Source organism: Nematolebias whitei, chromosome 19 (assembly GCF_014905685.2).
Source record: "Nematolebias whitei isolate Nwh7 chromosome 19, NemWhi1, whole genome shotgun sequence".
Taxonomy (NCBI): Eukaryota; Metazoa; Chordata; class Actinopteri; order Cyprinodontiformes; family Rivulidae; genus Nematolebias; species Nematolebias whitei.
The window spans coordinates 32,485,315-32,510,653 of record NC_056516.1 but is presented as its reverse complement, the minus strand read 5'-3'; the positions used below and the strand labels follow the sequence as shown (position 1 = coordinate 32,510,653).

At 38.9% G+C, this 25,339-nt stretch overlaps 2 protein-coding genes and 1 long non-coding RNA gene across 3 annotated transcripts in view; all 3 read right to left on the bottom strand.

Annotated features, from left to right (window-relative positions):
- Window positions 1-1,333: 1,333 nt before the first annotated feature.
- On the bottom strand, window positions 1,334-11,896 carry LOC119425484 (zinc finger protein 480). Its single transcript, XM_037693013.1, has 3 exons — window positions 11,634-11,896; window positions 2,784-3,779; window positions 1,334-1,422 (listed from the first exon to the last, which is right to left on the bottom strand). Exons 1-3 carry the CDS (start codon window positions 11,734-11,736, stop codon window positions 1,334-1,336), a joined length of 1,188 nt encoding a protein of 395 aa, XP_037548941.1. The 5' UTR covers window positions 11,737-11,896.
- Window positions 11,897-12,240: 344 nt separating this feature from the next.
- LOC119425703 lies at window positions 12,241-17,344 on the bottom strand. Its single transcript, XR_005187577.1, has 2 exons — window positions 17,292-17,344; window positions 12,241-12,294 (listed from the first exon to the last, which is right to left on the bottom strand). It is a non-coding gene; the product is annotated as an uncharacterized LOC119425703 (long non-coding RNA).
- A 2,799-nt stretch (window positions 17,345-20,143) lies between these two features.
- LOC119425701 (gastrula zinc finger protein XlCGF57.1) overlaps window positions 20,144-25,339 on the bottom strand; it is a 5,912-nt gene continuing 716 nt past the window's right edge. The window contains exon 2 of the mRNA XM_037693243.1: window positions 20,144-21,611. Coding sequence (XP_037549171.1) covers window positions 20,218-21,611 — 1,394 coding nt within the window. The 3' untranslated portion in view covers window positions 20,144-20,217. The remainder of the gene's footprint in view (window positions 21,612-25,339) is intronic.

The following is a 25,339-nucleotide window of genomic DNA, read 5'->3' as shown; positions in this document are numbered from 1 at the left end:
AATCTCATTTTATCTTTTGATTCCTGCTAACAAGCATTTTTAAAGGTCATATTAATTTCCATAAACTCTGGTTGTTAAACCAAGCCTTCATTTAAATGTACGCAATAATTTCCAACAGTTATTTTCTTATATATAGTCAAATAAACGTCACAAAATTGTATTAAAGCTTGTGTGTTTTATTTATGACAAATGAATCCTTCATATAAAAAAACTTACGGTGTGAAAGTGGTACTTCAAGGTAATAAAACAAAACCATCTGAATTTGACGTTCAGACCTTCAGATTTTCTGTCAGAGCTGAGAGTGGTGCCCCTTTAAAATAATATTCATAATTAATTTTTAATCATTATTAACCCTTCCCACTAAACATTATTCATAAAAATAATGTCACCCTAATCAATGGCTAGAAATAGCAGTTACAAGATGTTTCCTAGTATTCAGATTTAAGCAAAATCTATTTCTGGGGACCACAACATCTTACCGTGCTGTTGTCATTTGTTTTTTGCTATATCATGCCTTGTTTTATTATTCATGTTCTTTTGTTTTAAAATTTAAATTTTAAGTCATCCGTACAGAAGCAATATGCTGCCATACTTCTGTTGTGCTTGACCAAATAAAAAAAATTATTGTGGCTATTAATGTTTTTTATACATATTAACAGATATTTTGCCAGCAGTATTTTTTCTTAATAATTGGGTTTGGGATCAAGTTTTTTTTAAACAATAACATATGTTTATAATTTTGCAAGAAAAAATCATGTAAATTAACATTAAATTGTACTTTTAAACAATCTGTCAATCCCTGTGTCCTTCACAATGACATAAAGGTGTTACAGGAAGTTAAGTCATGCTCAGTCTGCAACCTGAGTCAATAAGTTGATTTTTTTGACTATATTTAAGTTGCTTTCTCACATTGCTTCATTTAATGTCAGAATTTTAATAATATAATATTTTTATTTTGCTTTCATTTATTTATATTTTGCTTCCCTCATCCTAGAATAATTACGATATTTCACATTTTAGCACCTGAACATTTCCCTTATCCATCAATCGATAAACCTTTTGCTACAAAAAAAAAAAAGAAAAAAAGAAAGAAAGCTTGAATTATTCATCCATAACTCTTTGGGTGATTTGTTTACATGTAAAGAAACCTTCCTAAATGTGAAGTACATCATCCTTTACATTAATTTGATGTAAAATCAAGAGTTTTAACTAGCTTAAGAACCCTAAGAGTGACAAGCATAAACTAACCTAACATCTGAGCTAGCCTAACTTTCATTATTATTATTGTTTGTGTTTATTATCTATTTTTGTTACAGATCTCTTCTTTTTCCTCTCAGCTGCTCCCGTTCAGGGGTCGCCTCAGAAATTCATCTCCTCCATCTCTCTCTGTGCTCACTCCAACTTCTTTCACGCCCTCCCTCACTGCAACAAACAGTTGCCAAATCAAAATGAGAGAGTTCCTGAACTTGTTCCGGCTCAAATTAACCACTGACCCAGACTTACTGGACCAATGCCTCATTACTGAGGATGAGGCCAAATACATCAATTGATCCATCTCCTGCTCCATACCATCACTTGTGAACAAGACACTAATACATGTCAACTCATCCACATGAGGCAAAGGCTTCTCCCAGTGGAATACCACCTGGAGGGGGCATTCCACTTTTCTGCAAAGTACGTCATTTTTACATAATGCACTTTACACTTTTTAGAACATTGCCATTTCTATCTTTACCAATCCTAATCTGCCACATATTCTTTGCAGCCTAATCAGTCTTGTCAGTTGATACAAGTCATTCTCTCCCCACTTATGCTGCTTTGCCATTGGTAAGTATGGCTCCACTCCACTCAGCTCTCCTTGGTAATTCCCAGTTATAGGTGATTTGCCACTACATTGGAGGTTGACCTGCTTCGCCGCAATGTGGGAGGGATCCTCAGTGCAATTTGAGTGGTATTGTAACTGTTTTTTTTTGTATTTGAGCCACTCCGCTCATTGTGGTCTTTAATTGCCCTATAATCTGACCTCAGTTTCTTTAACTTATCTTGGCACTGCCTTTAAGTCCAGGTGTAGCCATGCTGTGCCATCATCTCCATTATCTCTAAATAAATGCGCTCATTTCTTGTGGCGCCTTCCGTCAACATGAGGAAGTGGAGGTTCAGACGTCATTTGCAGATTTGCTGGGCGAGTCATCCAGTGATGTAGCTTTGCTAACCAATCAACGGATGCTGTCTGCTTGAATCAAATTGGTCCCACAGAGCAGCCCGCTTGAAATCATGAACAAGGAGGTCTCATAAACCAAGCTGAGTGGGGTGGATACCAACAGTGGAGAGGCACTTAACTGGGGCCATGTCGTACAGAGCCAAGTTGAGACAGTGGCAAAGTGACAATAATGTCCAAACTCTTTTGTAATATAGACATACAAAATACAGAGAACAACTTTAAAATCAGTTGGCATGTAGAAAATATTTGATAGTTTTTATTAATTCAGAATTTAGGTACATCAAAGTTTCTTACATACTTACAGATGCAGTCTGTTGTTATGATGAACTTTACAATATGTGTGAAAGTATACATGTACAAAATAGATTTTTCCTACTGTGCTACTTCATGCCTTTGAGTTATTTCAAATGACTTTTTCTCCCAGTGTGGATCCTCATGTGTCTGTTTAAATTACTCATTCTGGTAAACATTTGTCCACACAAATCACAACAAAATGGCTTCTCTCCTGTGTGGGTTATCATGTGTGTGTTTAATTGGCATTTTAGGGCAAACCTTTGTTCACACAGATCACAAGAAAAAGGCTTCTGTCCTGTGTGGATTCTCATGTGATTCTTTAAACTGCAGATTCGAGAAAATCTTTGTTCACACAGATCACAAGAAAAGGGTTTCTGTCCTGTGTGGGTTATCATGTGTTTCTTTAAAGTGCTTTTTTCAGAAAACCTTCGTTCACACAGATCACAAGAAAAGGGTTTCTGTCCTGTGTGGATTTTCATGTGATTCTTTAAACTGCTCTTTACAGAAAACCTTCGTTCACACAGATCACAAGAAAAGGGTTTCTGTCCTGTGTGGATTCTCATGTGATTCTTTAAATTGCCCTTTACAAAAAACTTTCGTTCACAAAGATCACATGAAAATGGCTTCTGACCTGTGTGGATTCTCTTGTGTTTGTATAAACTGTTCTTTACAAAAAACCTTCGGTCACACAAATCGCATGAAAATGGCTTCTGTCCATTTTTATCCACAGCACTTCCATCTAACTTAGGGATGCTGCTGGGAAAAGACTCACAGTTTTTATCAGTGTCTTCAGTTTTTGACCTACAGTCTGATAAGTGTTTCTCGTGAGAGTCAGGATTATTCACATCATCATCCTCACTGACTTCAGTTTCTGATGAGTCAGAATTGTCTTCACAACTATTTAGATCTGGATTTTTTGTAGTTTCTGCTCCTCCACAGGACCCTCCACCAGTTGCTGATTCTATGTGGTCAGCTGAGCTGCTGGCCAGAAGATCACAGACTTCATCTCGGTGTTGATGAAGCTGTGAGAACAGAGGTTTCTCTTCATCACCCTCACTCTTCAAAGGAACTGTAGGGAATAAAAAGCTAGTGACATCCGTCTCTTCCTTCACATTGACTGGCTCTCCCCCCAGACTGGTCCACTGCTCCTCCTCTTCCTCTTTTATGTGGAGGCAATTTACATCCTGCTGGTCCACATCAGGCCACTGTTCTTCAGGAGCTTCTTCTTTAATCAGCACCGACTTCTGAACATCTGCAGGAACCACTGGAACACATGTAAAATACAGTAAGGAGAACTGTAGCTTTATATTCAAATACATAATTTGTTTTACTGCTCAGTTTAATGAGTTTTTTATAATTCAGTTCCAGTGCTAAACCAGAGCCAGAACTGTTAGCACCAGCACTTTCATTTCCCTACATGGTGAGAGGACACGGCACATATGTGGGTCGGTGTTGTGCCAAAAATCGATTGACTGCCAAATGGCGGCCGAGAGAGCGTGCAAGTGAGGACTTTAATGAGAATTTAACAAGATTAACACTTAAAAACTATTATTTGTTTTTAATTTATTATTATTTTATAGCAAAGGTGTGTCTCTGTCTAACTTTTCCTTAATAAATGCACTTTGACGGTTAAATCAGCTGCATTTTCGAAAGCCGATACACGGAAACGGGAACGTGCAGAGGGCGACTCGCTGTGCATTTCTTCGAAATTTAACAAGATAACCACCTAAAAAACAATTATTCATTTGCTCGAAATTATAGTAAAAGGTGCGTCTCAGTTGAACTTTTCCTTAATAAATGCACCTTAAAAGTCAAATCAGCTGCATTTTCAAAAGTACTTGCAGCCTCAGTGCTCTGGGAGCGCGCTCTGAGGGAGGACATCAGGAAGGAGGAATGCTACGCATTGATGCTCTCCACTGCACACCTATAGAAGGAGGTGACGACTGAGCTTCCCAGACCAGCTCACCTTAGCCGCCTGAGGAAGTAGTCTCTGATGAGCTTTCTTGATCAGGCTGGTGGTGTTGTTGCACCAGCTGAGGTTGTCATTCAGGTGCAGCCCTAAGTACTTGTAGCTGGAGACCACTTCCACCACAGATCCTCGTATGTTTGGGGAGAGGTAGGTGTGTTTGTTCCTTCTGAAGTCCACGACCATCTCCTTCATCTACTTCACATTGATGTGAAGGTTGTTCTTCTTGCACCAGCCCTTCAGGTTTTCCACCTCCTGCCTGTAGCTGGACTCATCGGTTGTGATGCATCCCACCACCGCTGTATCATCTGCAAACTTTACAATATGACAGCCTGGATGGGTAGATGCACGGTCATATGTGAGCAGAGTGAACAGGAGGGGGCTCAGCGAACAGCCCTGAGGGGAGCCGATGTTGAGGGTTATGGTGGAGGAGGAGAAGTTAAGGATCCTCACTGACTGTGGTCTGTTGTTAAGGAGTCTAGGATCCAGTTGCAAATGGAGGGGCTTAGTCCTAGTGTGAATAGTTTGTCCATCAGGGTTTTGGGGATCATGTTATTGAAGGCAGACGTGAAGTCCACAAAAAGCATATGGATATAGGAGTCCTTCTGCTCCAGGTGGGTGAGAGCAGTGTGGACCACAGAGGAGATGCCATCTTCTGTAGATCAATTCTTGCGGTATGCGTACTCGTGAGTGTCCTCGTTGATGGTTGTTCTGATGTGGGTCATGACCAATTTTTCAAAGCATTTAGCGACTATCGGGGTGAGGGCAACTGGCCGATCATTCAGACCAGTTACTGTAGAGCTGTTTGGGACTGGGATGATGGTTGAGGTCTTCAGGCAGGTGGGAACTGTTGCCAGTGTAAGTGAGGAGTTAAAGATGTCGGCCAGCACCTCGCAGAGCTGATCGGCACAGTCTTTCAGCACCTTCCCAGTGATGATGTGTGGGCCTGTTGCTTTGTGAGGATTAATCCTCCTGAAAGTACTCCTCACTTCGCCTGAGGTCATGCTGAAAAGCTTTTCTTCTGGTGGTGAGGCGAGTGTGGTGCTGGGTGGTCTGTTTGGGTCTTCAAAGCGTGCGTTTAACTTGTTGAGGGCGTCAGACAGTGATGGGTCTCTAGGGCATTGTTCACTTCTGCCGTTATAATCTGTTATACACTTAAAGCTCCTCCACATGCTCTGTGGGTCTTGTGAGGTGAAGTGACCCTTTTACTTTATAAATGCACTTCAATGGTCAAATTAGCTGCTTTTCGCCGGGGCGGCGCAGTGAAATGACGTTGATTTGACGGTTGCTCCAGGCGAGCAGAATGAAGGTGGCAGGCTCTGGCAAGCCAATTGTGTCAATAATAGCCACTTTAATAATAATAATAATGCATTTTATTTGGTAGAGTCTTTCAAGACACCCAAGGACACTTCACAATATTAAAAACACAAAATAAAACAATATAAAATGGCTATAAAAACACTAAACCAAGAAGAAAATAAGAAATAAGGTGAGAAGTCTAACTTGAACAGATGCGTTTTGAGTTTTGATTTGAAGGTCAGAAGGGAGTCAATATTACGGATGTCTGGGGGAAGAGCATTCCAGAATTGGGGAGCAGAGTGAGAAAAGACTCTGTGTCCCATGGTGCTGAGGCAGACGAGAGGCACGTTGAGGTGGATAGAAGAGGAAGAACGAAGGGAGCGTGAATGGGTGATAATGTGCAGGAGATCGGACAGATAGGCAGGGGCGAGGTTATGGATGGCCTTGAATGTGTACAACAGGATTTTAAATTGAATTCTGAAGGTGACTGGAAGCCAATGAAGTTGCTGTAAAGCTGGGGTGATGTGGTGAAATGAGGGGGTTTTGGTAATGATGCGGGCAGCTGAATTTTGAACCATTTGAAGCTTACGAGTAATTTGTGTGACAGACCAAATAGAAGAGAGTTGCAGTAATCAATTCGAGAAATGACCAAACTATGAACGGGGATGGAAGCAGAGTGCGGGGAGAGGCATGGACGGAGACAGTTGATGTTTCGAAGGTGGAAGTATGCAGAGCGGGTAATATTATTGATGTGAGTGAAAAGAGAGTGCTATCAAAAATGACACCCAGACTCTTGACGTGAGGGGAGGGAGAAACCAAGGAGCTGTCAATGGAGAGGGAAAAACAATTGACTTTAGATATGGTGGATTTAGTGCCGATGAGTAGAAACTCTGTTTTATCGCCATTTAATTTAAGGAAGTGAGACGTAAACCAGGATTTAATTTCAGCTAAGCAGGAAGTGAGGGTGGAAGGTGGAAGTGAAGAATTAGGTGCAGTGGATAAGAAGAGCTGGGTGTCGTTGGCAAAACAATGGAAGTGAATGTTAAAATTTACAGAAGATATTGTCAAGAGGGAGAAGGTAGATGATGAAAAGAAGGGGCCCCAGGACAGAGCCTTGAGGCACACCTGAAGTCACGGGGGAGGAGTGGGATCTGAATGATTTAAGTTGGATGAATTGGGTGTGGCCAGAGAGATACGATTGAAACCAAGCTAGGGGTGTATGGGTGATGCCAAAGGATGAAAGTCTGCGGAGGAGGATGTTGTGGGAGATAGTATCAATCTACCTATTACATGACACAACGACGTGCCATACTACTTTAGTGCCATTTAGCTGCTGAAAATGGTAGTGTTCAATATTTTCAGTCATAATGAATGAAAACGGTCATATCTCAGTCAAATCTTGGTTTATAAATATGGGGAAAAAAATCCATAAATAAGTAGCTTCAGCATATAAATCGCAGGGCTTGCAAGTTAAGCAAAAAAAAAAAAAAAAGTGACTTATAGGCCGAAAAATACGGTAAATAACAAGAACCCAGTTAAACAAATGAGACAAAAATATTATACTTGGGCATTTATTTATTGAGGAAAAGTATCCAGTATTACATATTTGGGAGTGGCAAAAGTATGGGAACCTCTAGGATTAGGAGTTAGTTTGAAGGAGAAATTAGAGTCAGGCGTTTTTAATTAATGGGATGATGACCAAGTGTGAGTGGGCACCCTGTATGATTTAAAGAACAGGGATCTATCAAAGTCTGCTCTTCACAACATGTTTGTGGAAGTGTGCCATGGCACAAACAAAGGCGATTTCTGAGGAGCTCAGAAAAGGAGTTGTTGATGCTCATCAGGCTGGAAAATGTTACAAAACCATCTCAAAAGAGTTTGGACTCCACCAATCCACAGTCAGGCAGATTGTGTAGAGATGGAGGAAATTCAAGAGCATTGTTACCCTCCCCAGGATTGGTGGACCAACAAAGATCACTTCAAAAGCAAGGCGTGGAATAGTCAGCAAGGTCACAAAGAACCCTAGGGTAACTTCTAACAACTGAAGGCCTCTCTCACATTGACTAATGTTGATGTTCATGAGTCCACCTGTCACAGTCTGTCCCCTAGCTGTCTGCTATTTCTGTCTTCCCCTTTTCTGCTTATTGTATTTATGTCATTCTGCTCTTTATACTTTTGTGCGATTCTGTTCCTGTTTCTGATTCTGTTTTCTGTCACTTTCCACTCACTCCTCAGTGTGCCTCTCCAGCCCTCAGTCTTTATCATTCACACCTGTCTCTCATCAGCCACCTGCTCTCATTACTCACTCTCCCTCTGTCTTATAAAAAGCCTTTTTCTCCTCCACTCATCGTCTGGTCATTGTCCTGTTTTACACAGACTACACGGTCCTCCTGTCTCTGTTTCCGAGTTCCCGTCCGAGTCTGTACCCGTCCTGTTTCGCCTGCCTGTCCCTGTGTTTTGTCTGATCTCAGTCCTAAGTTTTTTTGGGTTTTTTTTGCTGCCATGTCAGCCTTTTGTTTTGCTGTTTAAAATAAATTATTTTTATTTTAAACTCCTGTCTCCGCCTGCCTGCTTGCAAATGGGTCATAAACTCAAAGATTGTGTCACCACCATCAGGAGAACACTGAACAACAATGGTGTGCATGGCAGGGTTGCAAGGAGAACGCCACTGCTCTTCAAAAAGAACATTGCTGCTCGTCTACAGTTTGCTAAATATCATATGGACAAGCCAGAAGGCTGTTGGAAGAAAGTTTTGTGGATGGATGAGACCAAAATAGAACTTATCGGTTTAAATGAAGTGTTGTGTTTGGAGAAAGGAAAACTCTGCATTTCCGCATAAAAACCTTATCCCATCTGTGAAGAATGGTGGTGGTAGTATCATGGTTTGGGTCTGTTTTGCTGCATTTGGGCCAGGATGGCTTGCTATCATTGATGGAACAATGAATTCTGAATTTTATCAGAAAATTCTGAAGGAAAATGTCATCTGTCCATGAACTGAATTTCAAGAGAGTCAGAGTCAGAGATTCTTTATTGTCATTCGCACCTCATGTGGTGCATGTGGTGGAGCGAAATTATGTACACAGGGTCCCAGTTACATCCAACCCTGTGTACATAATTTTGCTCCACCACATGTACCACATGCACCACATGCACATGTAAAAGAGAAGGTGGGTCATGCAGCCAGACAGTGACCCTAAGGTTGTTTTCACACCTGATATTCGAGTAGACTCGGTTCGGGACCAATATTCATGACATTTTGTTTACATTTGAGCTGGTGAGTTTGCATTCGCACTGCACTGTGCAGTCGAGCCAACCTGTTGAACCAACCTATTTACCCGCTCGCCTGTGGGGGCGCTGCACCAATAACTACTGAAAGAAACAACACAAAAACCTCTGAAGACACTTCTTCTTCTGGAAATAAAAACAAAAATGGAGTGGCTTCAAGTTTTAGCATTTTTAGGAGTTATATTTTGTCATTTTAAAAAAATTGACTCAGTATGAGCAGAAGATGAGGCAGAAGACCATGGAGAATATTGTTTTTCACACAAGGCAGCTGACGGCTCCATATAAGGTCAGAGAAATGCATGTTTGTTTGTCCTGCGCTGTACTCCACTTCTTGCTTGTGGAGCGGGGCCCAGTCTGTTTACATTCACACTGTACTCGAACCGCCCTGGAGTTCTCTTCTACTGGACCGAGACCTAGGTTTTAGCCCGGGCCATATTTCGCCTTTTTGTTCCGTGACAGAGTCCGATGGCGCGTTCACACCTCCCCAAACGAACCAGACTTTCTAGGAAAACAGCTAGAGTTCGATTAAAGCGGACTAAACAGGGCTGGTGTGAATGCACCCTAAGCATACAAGTTGTTCTATCAAAGCATGGTTTAAGAAGAATAAAGCTAATATTTTAGAATGGTCAAGTCAAAAGTCCTGACCTTAATCCAATCTAAATGTTGTGGAAGGACCTGAAGTGAGCAGTTAATGTGAGGAAACCACCAACATCCCAGAGTTGAAGCTGTTCTGTACGAAGGATTGGACTAAAATTCCTCCAAGAAGGTGTGCAGGACTGATCAACAGTTACTAGAAATGTTTAGTTGCAGTTATTGCTGCACAGGGAGGTTCACACCAGATATTGGAAGCAAAGGTTCACGAAAAGGCTTTGCACAGTGTTCAGCATCTGCCATCATCAATGCAAGATCTTGGTGAAAAATTAATGCATCACTGTATGGAAATAGATCTTGTGACATTGCAGAAGCTTATTGAAACAATGCCACAGTGAATGCATGCCGTAATCAAAGCTAAAGGCGGTCTAATGAAATATTACTGTGTGACCTTTTTTTTTGGTGGCAACCTTTTTTGGCCAGTCTGTGTATTTTATAGGTTGTAGGTTGACTGACTTTCATATCTGTTTTATGTTTACAGAAGATTACAACTGTTTGGTTTCTCCAGCTTACTGCACTTGTCTCCAGACGCCCGTGGCTGCTTCACTGGATTTATTTATTTATTCATTCATTCATTCATTTCAGTTAAAACAAGACTTATTCCATACAAATAAAATAAGATACATTTAAAATGAAAGGCAGCAAAAGAAGAATGAATTCTTATAATTTCTGCCCCTTCTAAACAATATCAATTCAAAACAATCTATTCAAACAATACATAATATAGTGATTTTTCCACGCACTGATGTTTGGGGCACAGTCCCTGAGCACTTGAGTCAGTGGCATGGTTAATTAGCCACACACCTGGGTCTGGACCATAACTTTTAAACCAAATACTCAATTTAAGTTTAAATTAATTTCTTAAAATAGTTTCTTCATTTTGCTTGTTTGCAGCCCATTTACCAGTACTTTGTGAATTACAGTATATAATTTAGATATTTAGTTGGGCTGACATTTATGACTACTTTTATTTCTGTATTATTCTGTATTTATATACTACTAGTTGGTTGATGCATTTCATTGAGGTATTATATTTGTAATTTCATGCTGCTGTGTTCATACTCATCTGCTCACACTCATCTGCAAACTCTTATTACTGTTTTTCAGCTTGCTTGGGAGAGGTTGCTTATAAATATATATATATTTTAATTAATCTTTAATTGATGAGAATAAAAATAACACCAGGTTCCTTTTCCGGACCATATCTAGAAATATCCAATCTCTCTTGATTCATGTATCCCTATCTTACAAATATAAGCAGCGATGACTATATAAATAAACTGAACTGAATAAATATTTCTGTTAACAATGTCTTACTGTATCCTGTCTTATATTGTATATCACTATTTATTGTTTGTAATGTATTATTTGGTAATGTATTGTTTCCATTTATTTTTAGAGGGATTACAATGTAAATAAGATAATGATAATGTAAATTGTTTTAACCTGAATGTAAATATTAAACACTGTAAGGATCACTTTGCGACCGTGCGAAGCGAGGGAGCCAGAAGTGCACAGAAGACAAATGAAATATAAATGTACATTTATATTTAACGTGTACATACATATACAAACGTACATTTATATGTACATTTATATACTTGTATATGTGCATGTATTGTAATATGTACATATAATATTATATCTTCTATCAAAAGGTCTATAAAATCATCTATTTCAATTTGTAACTTCTCATAAAAAGAAACTGTCCAGATGACCTGACTGAAAAATGTTGGATTGTATACCTGGATTATTGAGCATGGACTTTGTTGTTTTCATAAGCCATTTCATTTGTTAGCAAGCTAAGCTATAAACACAAAATTACCCCTTTTTTCCTATGAAGCTGAATCCATAGCTACCAGAAAACTGCAACTAAACATAACCACATTCAACATAAAATAATAAAACGATACAAACCTATAATATGCAGTTGGTTGGGACTGAAAGCTGCATCTAAGACTTGGTTTCCTTCAGGTTTTTCCTGTTCGAGAGCTGCGCTACTTCCAAAACCCTCCGACATTTCTTCCTCCTCTGCATCCAGGTGCTGTTTAAGCTGCTGTCTCCACTTCTCTTCCGTTCATCAACATTTACCGAGTTTTTACAGCTGAATATAACTTTAAACTACAATGACCAGCAACAGAGAAGAAAATAGATGAGCGCCTCACACCACAGGAATATATCACAGCGAAAAATGCGAAAGAAACAGAACAGCTTCCGCTCGCTGCAGTGAGTCATTTCCGTTATCAACTGGCTTTCAAAATAAGAGCTCAAAAGGAACTGATCTTCAGTACTTGTGTGCGTTCACAGAGCAACTTGTATATTTCAGTGAATTCAGACCTATCTAATCCAATTTAAGAATAATTAGTATTTACTTGTAAAAAGGTGAAGTAAACTCTTTGGGTAATTAAAACTCAGGGTATAACCATATTTAATTTTTGTTTGTTTAAACGTAAATATCCATCCATCCATCCATCCATTCTTTTACTCGCTTCTTCCTTTTTGGGTCATGGGGGTCTTCTTCTTCTTCTTGTTTTATTGGCGGTTGGCAAACAACTGAAGGAAGCATTACCGCCACCGACTGGTAAGGAGTGTGGACTGCATGACCAAAAAAGGAAGAAACAAAAAAAAAAAAAAAAAAATAATAATAATAATAATAATAATACTAAACCCTCTCTTTCCTTTTAAATCTTATCATACAACCTACACCGTTTTAAATAATAAAATATAGCTTGATAGCCTCTGTTTCCTGAATCTTTCTGCAATAATTCAATAATGTCTAATTTCATTTTCATTTTACTAAGATGTCTAATCAACTTGTTTCTTTGAACCTGGTATCTCCTGCAATGCAATATAATGTGTTCTATGGTTTCCTCTTCTCCACACTCACATGTCCCTGTTTGATGTTTCCCTATTAAACATAACGTGCTGTTCAGTCCAGTATGCCCAATTCTGAGTCGTGAAATAATCGTTTCTTCTCTCCTGTTTCTTTCAGTTCTTCTCCTTTCTCCAATTTTCCTTTGGATTTTATAAAACCACCGGCCTTTCCTTTCTTCCTCCCATAATTTTTGCCACTTTTCTTTCATTTTTTGTTTTATTATACCCTTTATTTCTGTTATACTAAACCCAACATTAATATCAACCACGTCCCGACCAGTGCTCTCCTTAGCCATCCTGTCTGCCTTTTCATTCCCCAAAACCCCGTGATGAGCTGGAACCCATATAAAGTTTACTGTAATCCCCATCATGTTGATCCTATAGAGTGTTTGTTGTATTTCAATTAATATATCTGGTCTACTATCTGACTGGTTGTGTTGCAAAGTGGACAATGATGAACTAGAATCTGAGCAGATGATTGATTTTAATGGTCTTACCTCTTCTACCCACTGAACTGCTAAAAGTAAAGCGAGCATTTCTCCTGTATAAACTGATACTCCATCATTAACCCTTTTTCCTACTTTAATATGAAATTGTGGTACTATGAATGCTATCCCAATTTTATTAGTTGTATTTTTTGATGCGTCTGTGTATATATGTACATAATTATAATACTGGTTAATGTATTCCTGTACTGTATATTTATCCATAATAAAAGATTTATTCTTGTTTTTCTTTTCTAATAATGAAAAATCTACTATAGCATCAAGAAGTACCCAAGGTGGTGTTGTTGGTAATGGAACTTTCTGACATATATCTATTTGATCTAAATGGATTTCATTAACTTTGGCTTTTATCATCCACCCAAAGCTTTTGATTTTTTCTTTTTCCCAACCTGATTTAAGCACCTCTAATGTTGGATGATCATTTCTTTGTCCTTGTAAATTTGTCCAGTAGTTCAAAGATAGCTGTTCCCTTCTAAATTTAAGAGGCATTTCTCCCATTTCAACCTGTAATGCTGCTGTTGAAGACGTTTTAAAAGCACCTGTACATATTCTTAGTGCCTGGTATTGGATATTATTTAACTTATTGAGGTTTGTATCTGCTGCTGAGTTGTAACATATGCACCCATAGTCCAAGACTGACCTAATTAATCCAGTATAAATGGCTGTCAATGAATTTCTATCAGCTCCCCACTCAGTTCCAGCTAAACACCTCATTATATTTAACACTTTCCTACATTTATCTATTATTTTCTTAATGTGTATACCCCATGTCATTCTTTCATCAAACCACAACCCGAGAAATTTAAATTCTTTAACTCTTTCCAACTCTTGACCATATAATTTTAGCTTGATTTTCTCATCAACTCTTTTCCTTGTAAAAAACATTATTTTAGTTTTATCTACAGAAAATTTTATTCCCCATTTATACGACCATTTTTCTACAACTGAAATTGCTCCCTGAAGCTTCTTTATAATAAATTCTAGATTTCTTCCTCTTTTCCACATTGCCCCATCATCAGCAAAAAGTGAAAATCCCATTCCACCCTCTACTTCCTTATACATATCATTAACTATCACTGAAAATAATAATGGACTGACTATACTACCCTGTGGTGTCCCATTTTCTATATTACAACTCTCAGAATAATCCTTCCCTATTCTCACTTGTATTTGTCTTCCTTCTAAAAAAGTCTTAATCCATCTAAACATATGACCATTTATACCCATTCTTCTAATTTTGATTAATAATCCTTCCCTCCACATCATATCATACGCTCGCTCTATATCAAAAAATACTGCCACAACACTCTCTTTATTCACTTGAGCCTTTCTAATTTCATGCTCTAAACATAAAACTGGGTCCATTGTACTTCTCCCTCTCCTAAAACCACTCTGATACTTTGACATAAGTCCTTTATTTTCCATATAGTATATTAATCTTTCATTTATCATTTTCTCCATTATTTTACATATATTGGATGTTAATGCTATAGGTCTATAATTTTCTGGTTTTGACTCATCTTTCCCTGGTTTTCTAATTGGTACAATCACTGCTTCCTTCCAACTTTTTGGAATTTCCCCATCCTCCCATACTCTGTTATATAATTCTAATAGAATATTTTTAGATGATCTACTTAAATTACTTAGCATCGCGTAACAAACCTGATCTTTTCCTGGAGCTGACAATTTATATTTTTTAAGTGCCCTGTTCAGCTCTGTTATTGTAAACAGCATGTTCAGTGAATCATTTGTGTTTTCTATTTGCTCCAATACCTCTTTGTTTTCTAAAATTGTATTTTCTCTTTCTTTTTTCCCTTCTTCACTAATATTTTCAGAACTATGAATTTTAACGAACGTATTTACCAACATTTCTGCCTTTTCTCCGTCTTTCACTGCTGTTAACTCTCCATCATTTAGTATTGGGTATCCATTCACTCTTTTAATCCCATTCATCCTTTTGATCATTGTCCATACCTTAGAAATGTCTGTCTCCCTCCCTACTGAATTACAAAAACTTCTCCAATAATCTCTCTTTGCAGTTTTAATAGTTCTTCTTACATTTGCTTGCAGTTTCTTGTACTCATTCAGATTCTGAAAGTTATGATTTCTTTTTAATAATTTGAAAGCTTTATTTCGGTTCTTAATTGCTTTAGTACATTCTGTTGTCCACCAGGGTACCAACTTTCTTTCCCTTTTCCCTCCTTTCTTCCTTATAGCCTGATTGGCTGCTTCAAGGATAGCATTACATACAGAAGAATTAAAGTTGTCAGTACTACCACTTATATCTACATTTTGCATTTTTATTTCACTACTATTCTGATAAGTTTTCCAATCTGCAGATCTAAAACACCATTTTTCCATCCCATTTATACAATACTTTTCTATTTGTAACTTTATTTCAGTCATGATAGGGTGATGATCACTTCCTATAGTTGTTTTATTGATTACTTGCCATAAACAAATACCTGCTAGAGAATCTGAAACTAATGTTAAATCAATTGCTGACATTGTATTATCTCTAAAATTAATTCTCGTTCCACTCCCATCATTCAAACATACCAAGTTTGTAGCATCCATTATTTCTTCTATTATAGCTCCATTTTGATCATTATGATTACTCCATAATGAGTTATGCCCATTAAAGTCCCCACACCAAATCACCTTACCCTCTAAATATGTCCCAAGTTCCTCCATTAAGTCTAATGTAAGTTTTTTACATGGATTATAAAAATTTATTATTTTAAATTGTCCATTTATTGTCCAGATTTCAATAACAATATATTCTAACTCTCTTCCTTTAGCTAAAACTCTAAATTGAATCCCCTGTTTAATGAATGTTATACATCCACCTCCAGATCCTCCCTCTCTGTCTCTTCTAATGTTTTCATATCCATTTATAACAAAATCAAGGTTTGGTTTAAGCCAAGTTTCCTGAATGCATATAATATCTATATCTTCTTTGAATTCTTTGATAAATCCTTTAAACTCCTGCCCATTTGATATTAGACTTCTAGCGTTCCACTGTAAGATGATCAGTTTGTTCTGTCTTCTGGTCCTCCTGTCTTCCCTTCTGCTCCCAGTCTCTTATTTATGTGCTCCCAGGATATATCCTTTATACCAAAAAACCTCTCTGCCCCTTTCACAATTATTTTGATTTTTTCTGTTTTGTGTTTTACTTGCTCTGTACAATTAATAACATATGCAATGAACAACATGATCTTTTCTACTGTTAGTTCTGTGTCAGGTCCAGTCTGCCTTTGTTCTGGTGTTGGTTTTGGCTGAACTTTACCTGGCACCTCTTTTGGCTTCTTCACTCTCTGAACAGCTTCTGCATAACTTATATTATTAGTGACTTTGACTTGTTCGATTTCCACTGCTCTTTTCCTGATTTCACAGCCTCCATAAGTGACTCTGTGTTGTCCTCCACAGTTACAACAAGTATCCTTTCCATTTTTACACTCCTCATATCTATGTTCCCCTCCACACTTTGGACATCTTTGTTTTCCCCTACATGCTGCTGCGATGTGTCCGTACCTCTGGCATTTATAACACCTGAGAGGAGGAGGGATGTACGGCCTAACAGGGAAGCACATACATCCTACTTTGATCCTTTCAGGGAGAACAGCTGCTTGAAACTCCAACATCACTGACAGACTTTCCTTTCTTTCACCTTCAACAGTTCTCATCAATCTTCTAATTTTGCTGACTTCACCTCCATAAATGCTGTGTCTAAATTTCTCCAGATCTTCTCCCACCGGAATACCTGTTATCACTCCTCTAGCTACCTTAGTCTCTCCCAAAATCTTGATTTCACTCACTACTTTTTTACAGATACTCTGAGTTTTCATTACTTTGTTTTTCTGCTCTTCGTTTCTCACTGTTAACAACAGGTTCCCGTCTCTAAGAGTTTTAGCAAGTGTCAGCTCTCCAAACTTCTTCTTTAATTCTTTTGACAGCACTAACGGACTTAATTGAATTCCTTCATCCTCCTTTCTAAACTTTATGATCAATTTGGATTCTTCCCTAACAACCCTCTTACTAACCACATTGTTTTCCTCTGAACTGTTTTCTTCTAGACTCCTTTTATTACTTTGCAAAGTGTCTTCCTTTCTATTTCTCTCTCTTCCTGACACTTTACCTCCACGCACCTGTGTCCACTCACCTAACTCCATCTCATCATCCCCTTCACTCTCACCTTGAGACGTCATAGCAGTCCAGTCACAAACCAGTTTTATGCCAACCGCCCAAAACTATTGTGTTGATTCAGCTCTCTGTCGCGCAGCTGGTTTGCAACAGACAAGCCTTCCTCCAACCGGGTCATGGGGGTCACTGGTGCCCATGTCTAGCCATCACTGTGTGAGAGGCGGGGTACACCCAGGACAGTCTCCAGTCCATCACAGGGACACATAAAGACAAACGAGACAAACAACCATTCACTCTCTCACTCACACCTAGGGACAATTTTAGATTTACCAATTAGCCTAACATGCATGTTGTTGGTCTGTGAGTACCCGGAGAAAACCCACGCATGCACGGAGAGAACATACAAACTCCACCCAGAAAGGCCCATGGACCAGGATTATTGAGCAACCTGATTGCCGAGAGACAGCAAAATTCAGTTTTTGAAATTTAATCTTTGTTGATCAGACATATAAAAAACATAAATGATTTTATTTATTCCCCAACATCCTACTGAGCATGTCAGCATTTTTTTCGTATAAAGCACCTTGTTTTTAGTTCACTCATTTTCATTTATTTGTTTTAAACATATATATTTTTGTCATCTGATGTCCTTGACCATGTTAACAGATATTAACAGATATTAACATACATATTAACAGATATTTTGCCAGCAGTCTTTTTTTCTTAATAATTGGGTTTGGGTTCAGGTTTTTTTAAACAATAACATATGTTTATAATTTTGTAAGAAAAAATAATTTAAATTAACATTAAATTGTACTTTTAAACAATCTGTCAATCCCTGTGTCCTTCACAATGACATAAAGGTGTTACAGGAAGTTAAGTCATGCTCAGTCTGCAACCTGAGTCAATAAGTTGATTTTTTTTGACTATATTTAAGTTGCTTTCTCACATTGCTTCATTTAATGTCAGAATTTTAATAATCTAATATTTTTATTTTGCTTTCACTTATTTATATTTTGCTTCCCTCATCCCAGAATAATTACGATATTTCACATTTTAGTATCTGAACATTTTCCTAATCCATCAATCGATTAACCTTTTGCTAAAAAAGAAAAAGAAAAAAGAAAGAAAGCTTGAATTATTCATCCATAACTCTTTGGGTGATTTGTTTACATGTAAAGAAACCTTCCTAAATGTGAAGTACATCGTTCTTTACGTTAATTTGATGTAAAATCAAGAGTTTTGACAAGCTTTAGAACCGTAAGAGTGACGAGCATAAACTAAGCTAACATCTGAGCTAGCCTAACTTTATTATTGTCGTTTATGTTTATTACTTATTTTTGTTACAGATCACTTCTTTTTTCTCTCGGCTGCTCCCGTTTCAGGGGTCGCCTCAGAAATATGTCCTCACTGTAACAATATTTCTTCTCTTTGTCTTTTTCTGGGCAGCTGCATTTAATAATAATAATAATAATATTTTCCCAGGTACTCAGGTTTCCTCCCACAGACCAAAACATGCATGTTAGGCTAACTGGTAACTCTATATTGCCCTTAGAGTGAGAATGTGAATGGTTGGTTGTTTCAGTTGTCTCTATGTGTCCCTGTGATGGATTTGTGAACTGTACAGGGTGTACCCCGCCTCTCACACAGTGGCTGGACATAGGCACTGGCAACCCCCGTGACCCAAAATGGAAGAAGCGGGTAAAAGATAATGGATGAATGAATGGATGGACTTTGAACTTTTAGGGGCAGAGATTTGAGTTGCCAGATCCGAGCAGACTGTTGCCGAAACACGGCCTGTCAAAATGAGAGTTCCCGGAACTTGTTCTGGCACAAAATAACCACTGACCCAGACTTACTGGACCAATGCCTCATTACTGAGGATGAGGCCAAATACATCAACTGATCCATCTCCTGCTCCATACCATCATTTGTGAACAGAACACTAATATATGTCAACTCATACACCTGAGGCAAAGGCTCCTCCCAGTGGAATACCACCTGGAGGGGGCATTCCACCTGTTCTGCAAAGTACTTCATCTTTACATAACACACTTTACCCTTTTTAGAACACTGCCATTTCTATCTGTACCAATCCTAACCTGCCACATATTCTTTGCAGCCTAATCCCTGTCTTGTCAGTTGATACAAGTCATTCTCTCCCCACTTATGCTGCTTTGCCATTGGTAAGTGTGGCTCCACTCCACTCAACTCTCCTTGGTTATTCCCAGTTGTAGGTAATTTGCCATTACAGTGGAGGTTGACCTGCTTTGCCGCACTGTGGGAGGGATCCTTAGTGCAATTTGGGTGGTATTGTAACTGGTCTTTTTTTATTTGAGCCACTCAGCTCATTGTGGTCTTTAATTGCCCTATAATCTGACCTCAGTTTCTTTAGCTTATCTCTGCACTGACTATAAGTCCGGGTGTTGCCATCCTGTTCCATTTTTCCATTATCTCTCAATAAATGCGCTAATTTCTTGTGGCGCCCTCCGTCAACACGAGGAAGTGGAGGTTTAGAAGTCATTTGCAGTTTTGCTGGGCGAGTCATCCAGTGATGTAGCTTTGCTAGCCAATCAATGGCTGCTGTCTGCTTAAATCAAAATTGGTCCCTCGGTGCAACCCGCTTGAAATCACGAACAAGGAGGTCCCATACACCAAGCTGAGTGGGGTGGATACAGACAGTGGAGAGGCACTTAACTGGGGCCATGTCATGCAGAACCGAGTTGAGACGGTGGAAAAGTGACAATAATGTCCAAACTATTTTTGTAATATAGACATACAAAATACAGAGAACAACTTTAAAATCAGTTGGTATGTAGAAAATATTTAACATTTTTTATTGATTCAGAATTTAGGTACATCAAAGTTTCTTACATACTTACAGATGCAGTCTGTTGTTATGATGAACTTTACAATATGTGTGAAAGTATACATGTATAAAATAGATTTTTCCTACTGTGTTGCTTCATGCCTTTGAGTTATTTCAAATGACTTTTTCCCGCAGTGTGGATTCTCATGTGTCTGTTTAAATTACCCATTCTGGTAAACATTTGTCCACACAAATCACAACAAAATGGTTTCTCTCCTGTGTGGGTTCTCATGTGTCTGTTTAATTGGTATTTTAGGGCAAACTTTTGTTTACAACGATCACAAGAAAAGGGCTTCTGTCCAGTGTGGATTTTCATGTGATTCTTTAAAATGCTGGTTTGAGAAAATCTTTGTTCACACAGATCACAAGAAAAGGGTTTCTGTCCTGTGTGGGTTATCATGTGTTTCTTTAAACTGCCCTTTAAAGAAAACCTTCGTTCACACAGATCACAAGAAAATGGTTTCTGTCCTGTGTGGGTTTTCATGTGATCCTTTAAACTGCAGGTTCGAGAAAATCTTTGTTCACACAGATCACAAGAAAAGGGTTTCTGTCCTGTGTGGGTTATCATGTGTTTCTTTAAACTGCTCTTTTCAGAAAACCTTCGTTCACACAGATCACAAGAAAACGGTTTCTGTCCTGTGTGGATTCTCATGTGATTCTTTAAATTGCCCTTTTCAAAAAACCTTTGTTCACACAGCTCACATGAAAATGGCTTCTGTCCTGTGTGGATTCTCTTGTGTTTGTATAAACTGCTCTTTACAGAAAATCTTCTGTCACACAGATCACAAGAGAAGGGTTTCTGTCCTGTGTGGATTCTCATGTGATTCTTTAAATTGCCCTTTTCAAAAAACCTTTGTTCACACAGATCACATGAAAATGGCTTCTGTCCTGTGTGGATTCTCATGTGTTTGTATAAACTGTTCTTTACAAAAAACCTTCGGTCACACAAATCACATGAAAATGGCTTCTGTCCATTTTTGTCCACAGCATTTCCATCTAACTCAGGGATGCTGCTGGGAAAAGACTCCCAGTCTTTATCAGTGTCTTCAGTTTTTGACCCACAGTCTGATATGTTTTTCTCGTGAAAGTCAGGATTATTCACATCATCATCCTCACTGACTTCAGTTTCTGAGGAGTCAGAATTGTCTTCACAAGTATTTAGATCTGGATTTTTGGTAGTTTCTGCTCCTCCACCAGTTGCTGATTCTATGTGGTCAGCTGAGCTTCTGGTCAGAAGAGCTCTGACTTCATCTTGGTGTTGATGAAGCTGTGAGAACAGAGGTTTCTCTTCATCATCCTCACTCTTCAAAGGAACTGAAGTGAATAAAAAGCTGGTGACATCTGTTTCCTCCTTCACATTGAGTGGCTCTCCCCCTAGACTGGTCCACTGTTCCTCCTCTTTTATGTGGAGGAAATTTACATCCTGCTGGTCCACATCAGGCCACTGTTCTTCAGGAGCTTCTTCTTTAACCAGTACTGACTTCTGAACATCTGCAGGAACCACTGGAACACATGTAAAATACAGTAAGGAGAACTGTAGCTTTATATTCAAATACATCATTTGTTTTAATGCTCAGTTTAATGAGTTTTTTTCTTTATAATTCAGTTCCAGTGCTAAACCAGAGCCAGAACTCTTAGCACCAGCACTTTCATTTCCCTACATGGTGAGATCTGGATTTAAAAGGGATCTCAGACTATTTGCACATGTTGGCCTTAATATAGGATTTCTCTATTCTACTTAAAGCAATTGTAAGAGCTACTGTATTTATCTTGTTTCTCTGTGTTTATCTCCACTAGGGGCTGTATTTCATTGTGTGTACTGAGTATGTTGGGAGAGGGAGGTGGTTACTTAAGACCAGGTGTGATTTTGTTCAAATGTTGCTAATGAAAAGGGGTAAAAAGTTTACTACTGTGCTTAGTTTAGAGTTAGAGCAGATTAATTTGTTTCTAAATGGAAATGGCAAGGCAAATGAACATTGTGAAGGAAATAAATGACTTTATGAGTTTTAAGTCTAAATTAATATCTGCGTATCTTGATTGAGCACATGTAAAGCTAAAAGCCTACCAGGAACAACAGCAACCAGTAGCCTAAAATATAGGATTTTAGTTGCTACAGATATTGTTTGTGACAAATGAAAACTCCTAATTGCTTTAAAAAAATTATTGCTGTTTATTACTGATAGAAATACCTCATCTTATCTAGACTGTGACCCTGGGTTTTTGATCTGCTCAGAGACAGATTGTAATAAGATTATGACCCGGTTCTGACCGGTTTAAACAGGGCCGGACCTTCGTCCCTCCAACCGATGATAGTTGACTTTTGAGGAAAAATCAGCCTCTCAGTCACCGGCGCATCTCAGGCCTTGCTAGTATCACTTTAAGCAGCTGTGGAACATTCTGACATCTCGTTTTGGTGAGAGACTCTTCAATGCACTTTCTGGTGATCATGCATCATGATAATCTTATCAGACAACTACAGCTCATTTTAGACACAATTTTAACTACTCCACAAACAGACCCAGTCCAAAAATCAGTCCAAAAATTCTGCCTTTTTAAGTTTCACTGATTTGAATAATCAAGTAGACCTTTGATACAAAGCTATTTGTTATTAATTTGTTTGTTATGCATAATATGGGGGCCGAGATGGTGTAGGGCAGCCGGCTTGGGACCCACAAGTCCCAGGTTCGATCCCCAGTCACTGCACATCACGTGGCGTCTCTGGGCAGCACACCTCATCCCCAAAATGCCCCCCGGGCGCTTTCAATAGCTGCCCACTGCACCACCTGGTGGTGGGTGGGTTAAATGCAGAGACTAATTTCGCCATTGTATGGAAACATATAGTGCTGACATTGTGATGACATTATTATTATTATTATAATCTTCATCAGATATATCACAGATTATTAATTTTTGTAATAAAATACATCAAATCAACTAAATTTGTGATGATTTTGGCATATCTGTGTGTATTAACTGATTTGATGCCCTTTAAACACAAGAAAAGATTTCACGTTTCAGTTTACATTTAATTTGGGGTTAGAGACTGATTTTTCCTCTGAAAAGCGGTGGTGCCCACACACAATGAGGTTATTTGCATAATAAATGCATATCTTATGAGCTTAACTCATAACTGATGATTTACAATATATATCCAGCCCCATTATCCCTCTACACGTTACTTCGCTGTATATGTCACATCCATTATGCGTCACCGCTGATGCATCGCGTTTTTAACACATTGAATAAAGAATTTAATAAAATGTTGTTTTTCTGACTATTTAACCTGTGATATAAAGTGTTTTTGGTACATGTTATTGTGAGTCACGCGAGAGGCCTGAGGAGGAGGCTTGCCCCCCACCCCTGCACGCTATCTCGAGGTTTCTCACCCTATTTCAAAGTTTCTCACAGTTTTTCACGCTATCTCGAGGTTTCTCACGCTATTTTGAAGTTTCTCAGTTTTTAGTCCAGGTGGGCATGTTTTGTTCACCGGGAGATGCTCTCACACGATGTGGAAAGGGGAAGAGTATTAAAGAAAGAGAGCGCTCAGTCAGAGTTGGAGTCGACCGTGAGTCTTTGATCCAGACGTCCGGTGTTGTGTTGGTGTTCTGCTCCACTAGGGCAGTGCGGCTCTCCGGTCTACGTGTTACGGTGAGGGCTCCTTTTTACATCAATACATGTGAGATTGTACATTTGAGTGTACTGTTGAAGCTTGGCTTTTTGCTGTATCTGTGGCGGAATAATAAATAACACGAATTAATCTAGCAGGACAGTGTGTGTGTGTATTTTGTTCTTGTGCTGATCATTCTTCCGAGTCCTGGTTTTTATTTAAGAACAAATATCATAAAACACATGTCATTGCTGGCAACCTGGAAATGTGGGCCAAACCCAGAAATGTGGGTTGGTTTTGTGCCAAAAATTGATTGTCTGCCAAATGGCGGCCGAGGGAGCGTGCACGGGAGGACTTTAACAAGAATTTAACAAGACTAACACTTTAAAACAATTATTTGTTTGCTCAAAATTATAGCAAACGTGTGTCTCAGTCTAACTTTTCCTTAATAAATGCACTTTGACGGTCAAAGCGTTGCCCATCAGATGGTAGGAAGGCTTTCCCCCATTAGCTCATAAGAGTCCTGAGGTCCTCGGACACTCCATCAAAGCTCACCAGACCTAGGAAATCACCATACCATGCCATTTCATACCATTTTATTTATAGAGCACTTAAAACAGCGACAAGGCCAACCACAGTGCAGTACAGACATAAAAACAGGCAACACACAAAGCAATATACAAAATGAGGTAAATCAGAATACAGACATAAAAACATTACAGATACAAAATATGACGACTAACCTGTGTGAAGCATACAAGTTCAAAACACAGATCCTCTGGTGTTGAAAGCTACGGAATAATAGTGGGTTTTTAAATGGGATTTGAAAACCGAGAGGGAGGGGGCCTGTCTGACAAGCAGAGGTAACTCGTTCCAAAGTCTTGGTCCTGCTACAGAGAAGGCCCTGTCACCACTGCGCTTAAGACGAGTTCCTGGAACTGTGAGGAGAAACTGGTGCGCTGACCTCAAGGAACGTGGTGGGACATATGGCTGTAGCAAATCAGAGAGATGGGGGGGGGGGGGGGGGGGGGCTGTTCAGCGATTTGTAAGCATACAGGAGTATTTTGAAATGGATTCGACGGAGAACCGATAGCCAGTGCAGTGAGGCCAAAACTGGAGTAATGTGCCCTCTTTTGCTTGTACTGATTAAAAATCGGGCTGCTGCATTCTGGCTAAGTTGTAGTCGTGCAATGGAGGTCTGACTGATACCAAACAGGAGCGAATTGCAGTAATCAAGCCTAGATGTAATGAATGCATGTATTACTGTCTCCAGGTTATTTTTGGACAATATGGGCTTCAGTTTAGACAGCTGCCTCAGTTGGAAGAAACATGATTTAACAATCATGTTTACATGATTGTTAAGTTTCAGGGAAGGGTCCATTATCATGCCCAGATTAGTGACTCTTTGTTTTTCTGACCGGGTTAGAGTGGAGAGGTCGATGCAGTGGTTTGTGATTGTGTTGTTGGGAGGGAATATCATGACTTCAGACTTCTTTTCATTGAAACTTAATAAATTTAAAGCCATCCAGTCCCTGATGTCAGCCAGGCAGTCGAGCAGAGGTTGAATAGAGTATGTACCATTGTGTCTTAGGGGGAAGTAAATTTGACAGTCATCAGTATAGAA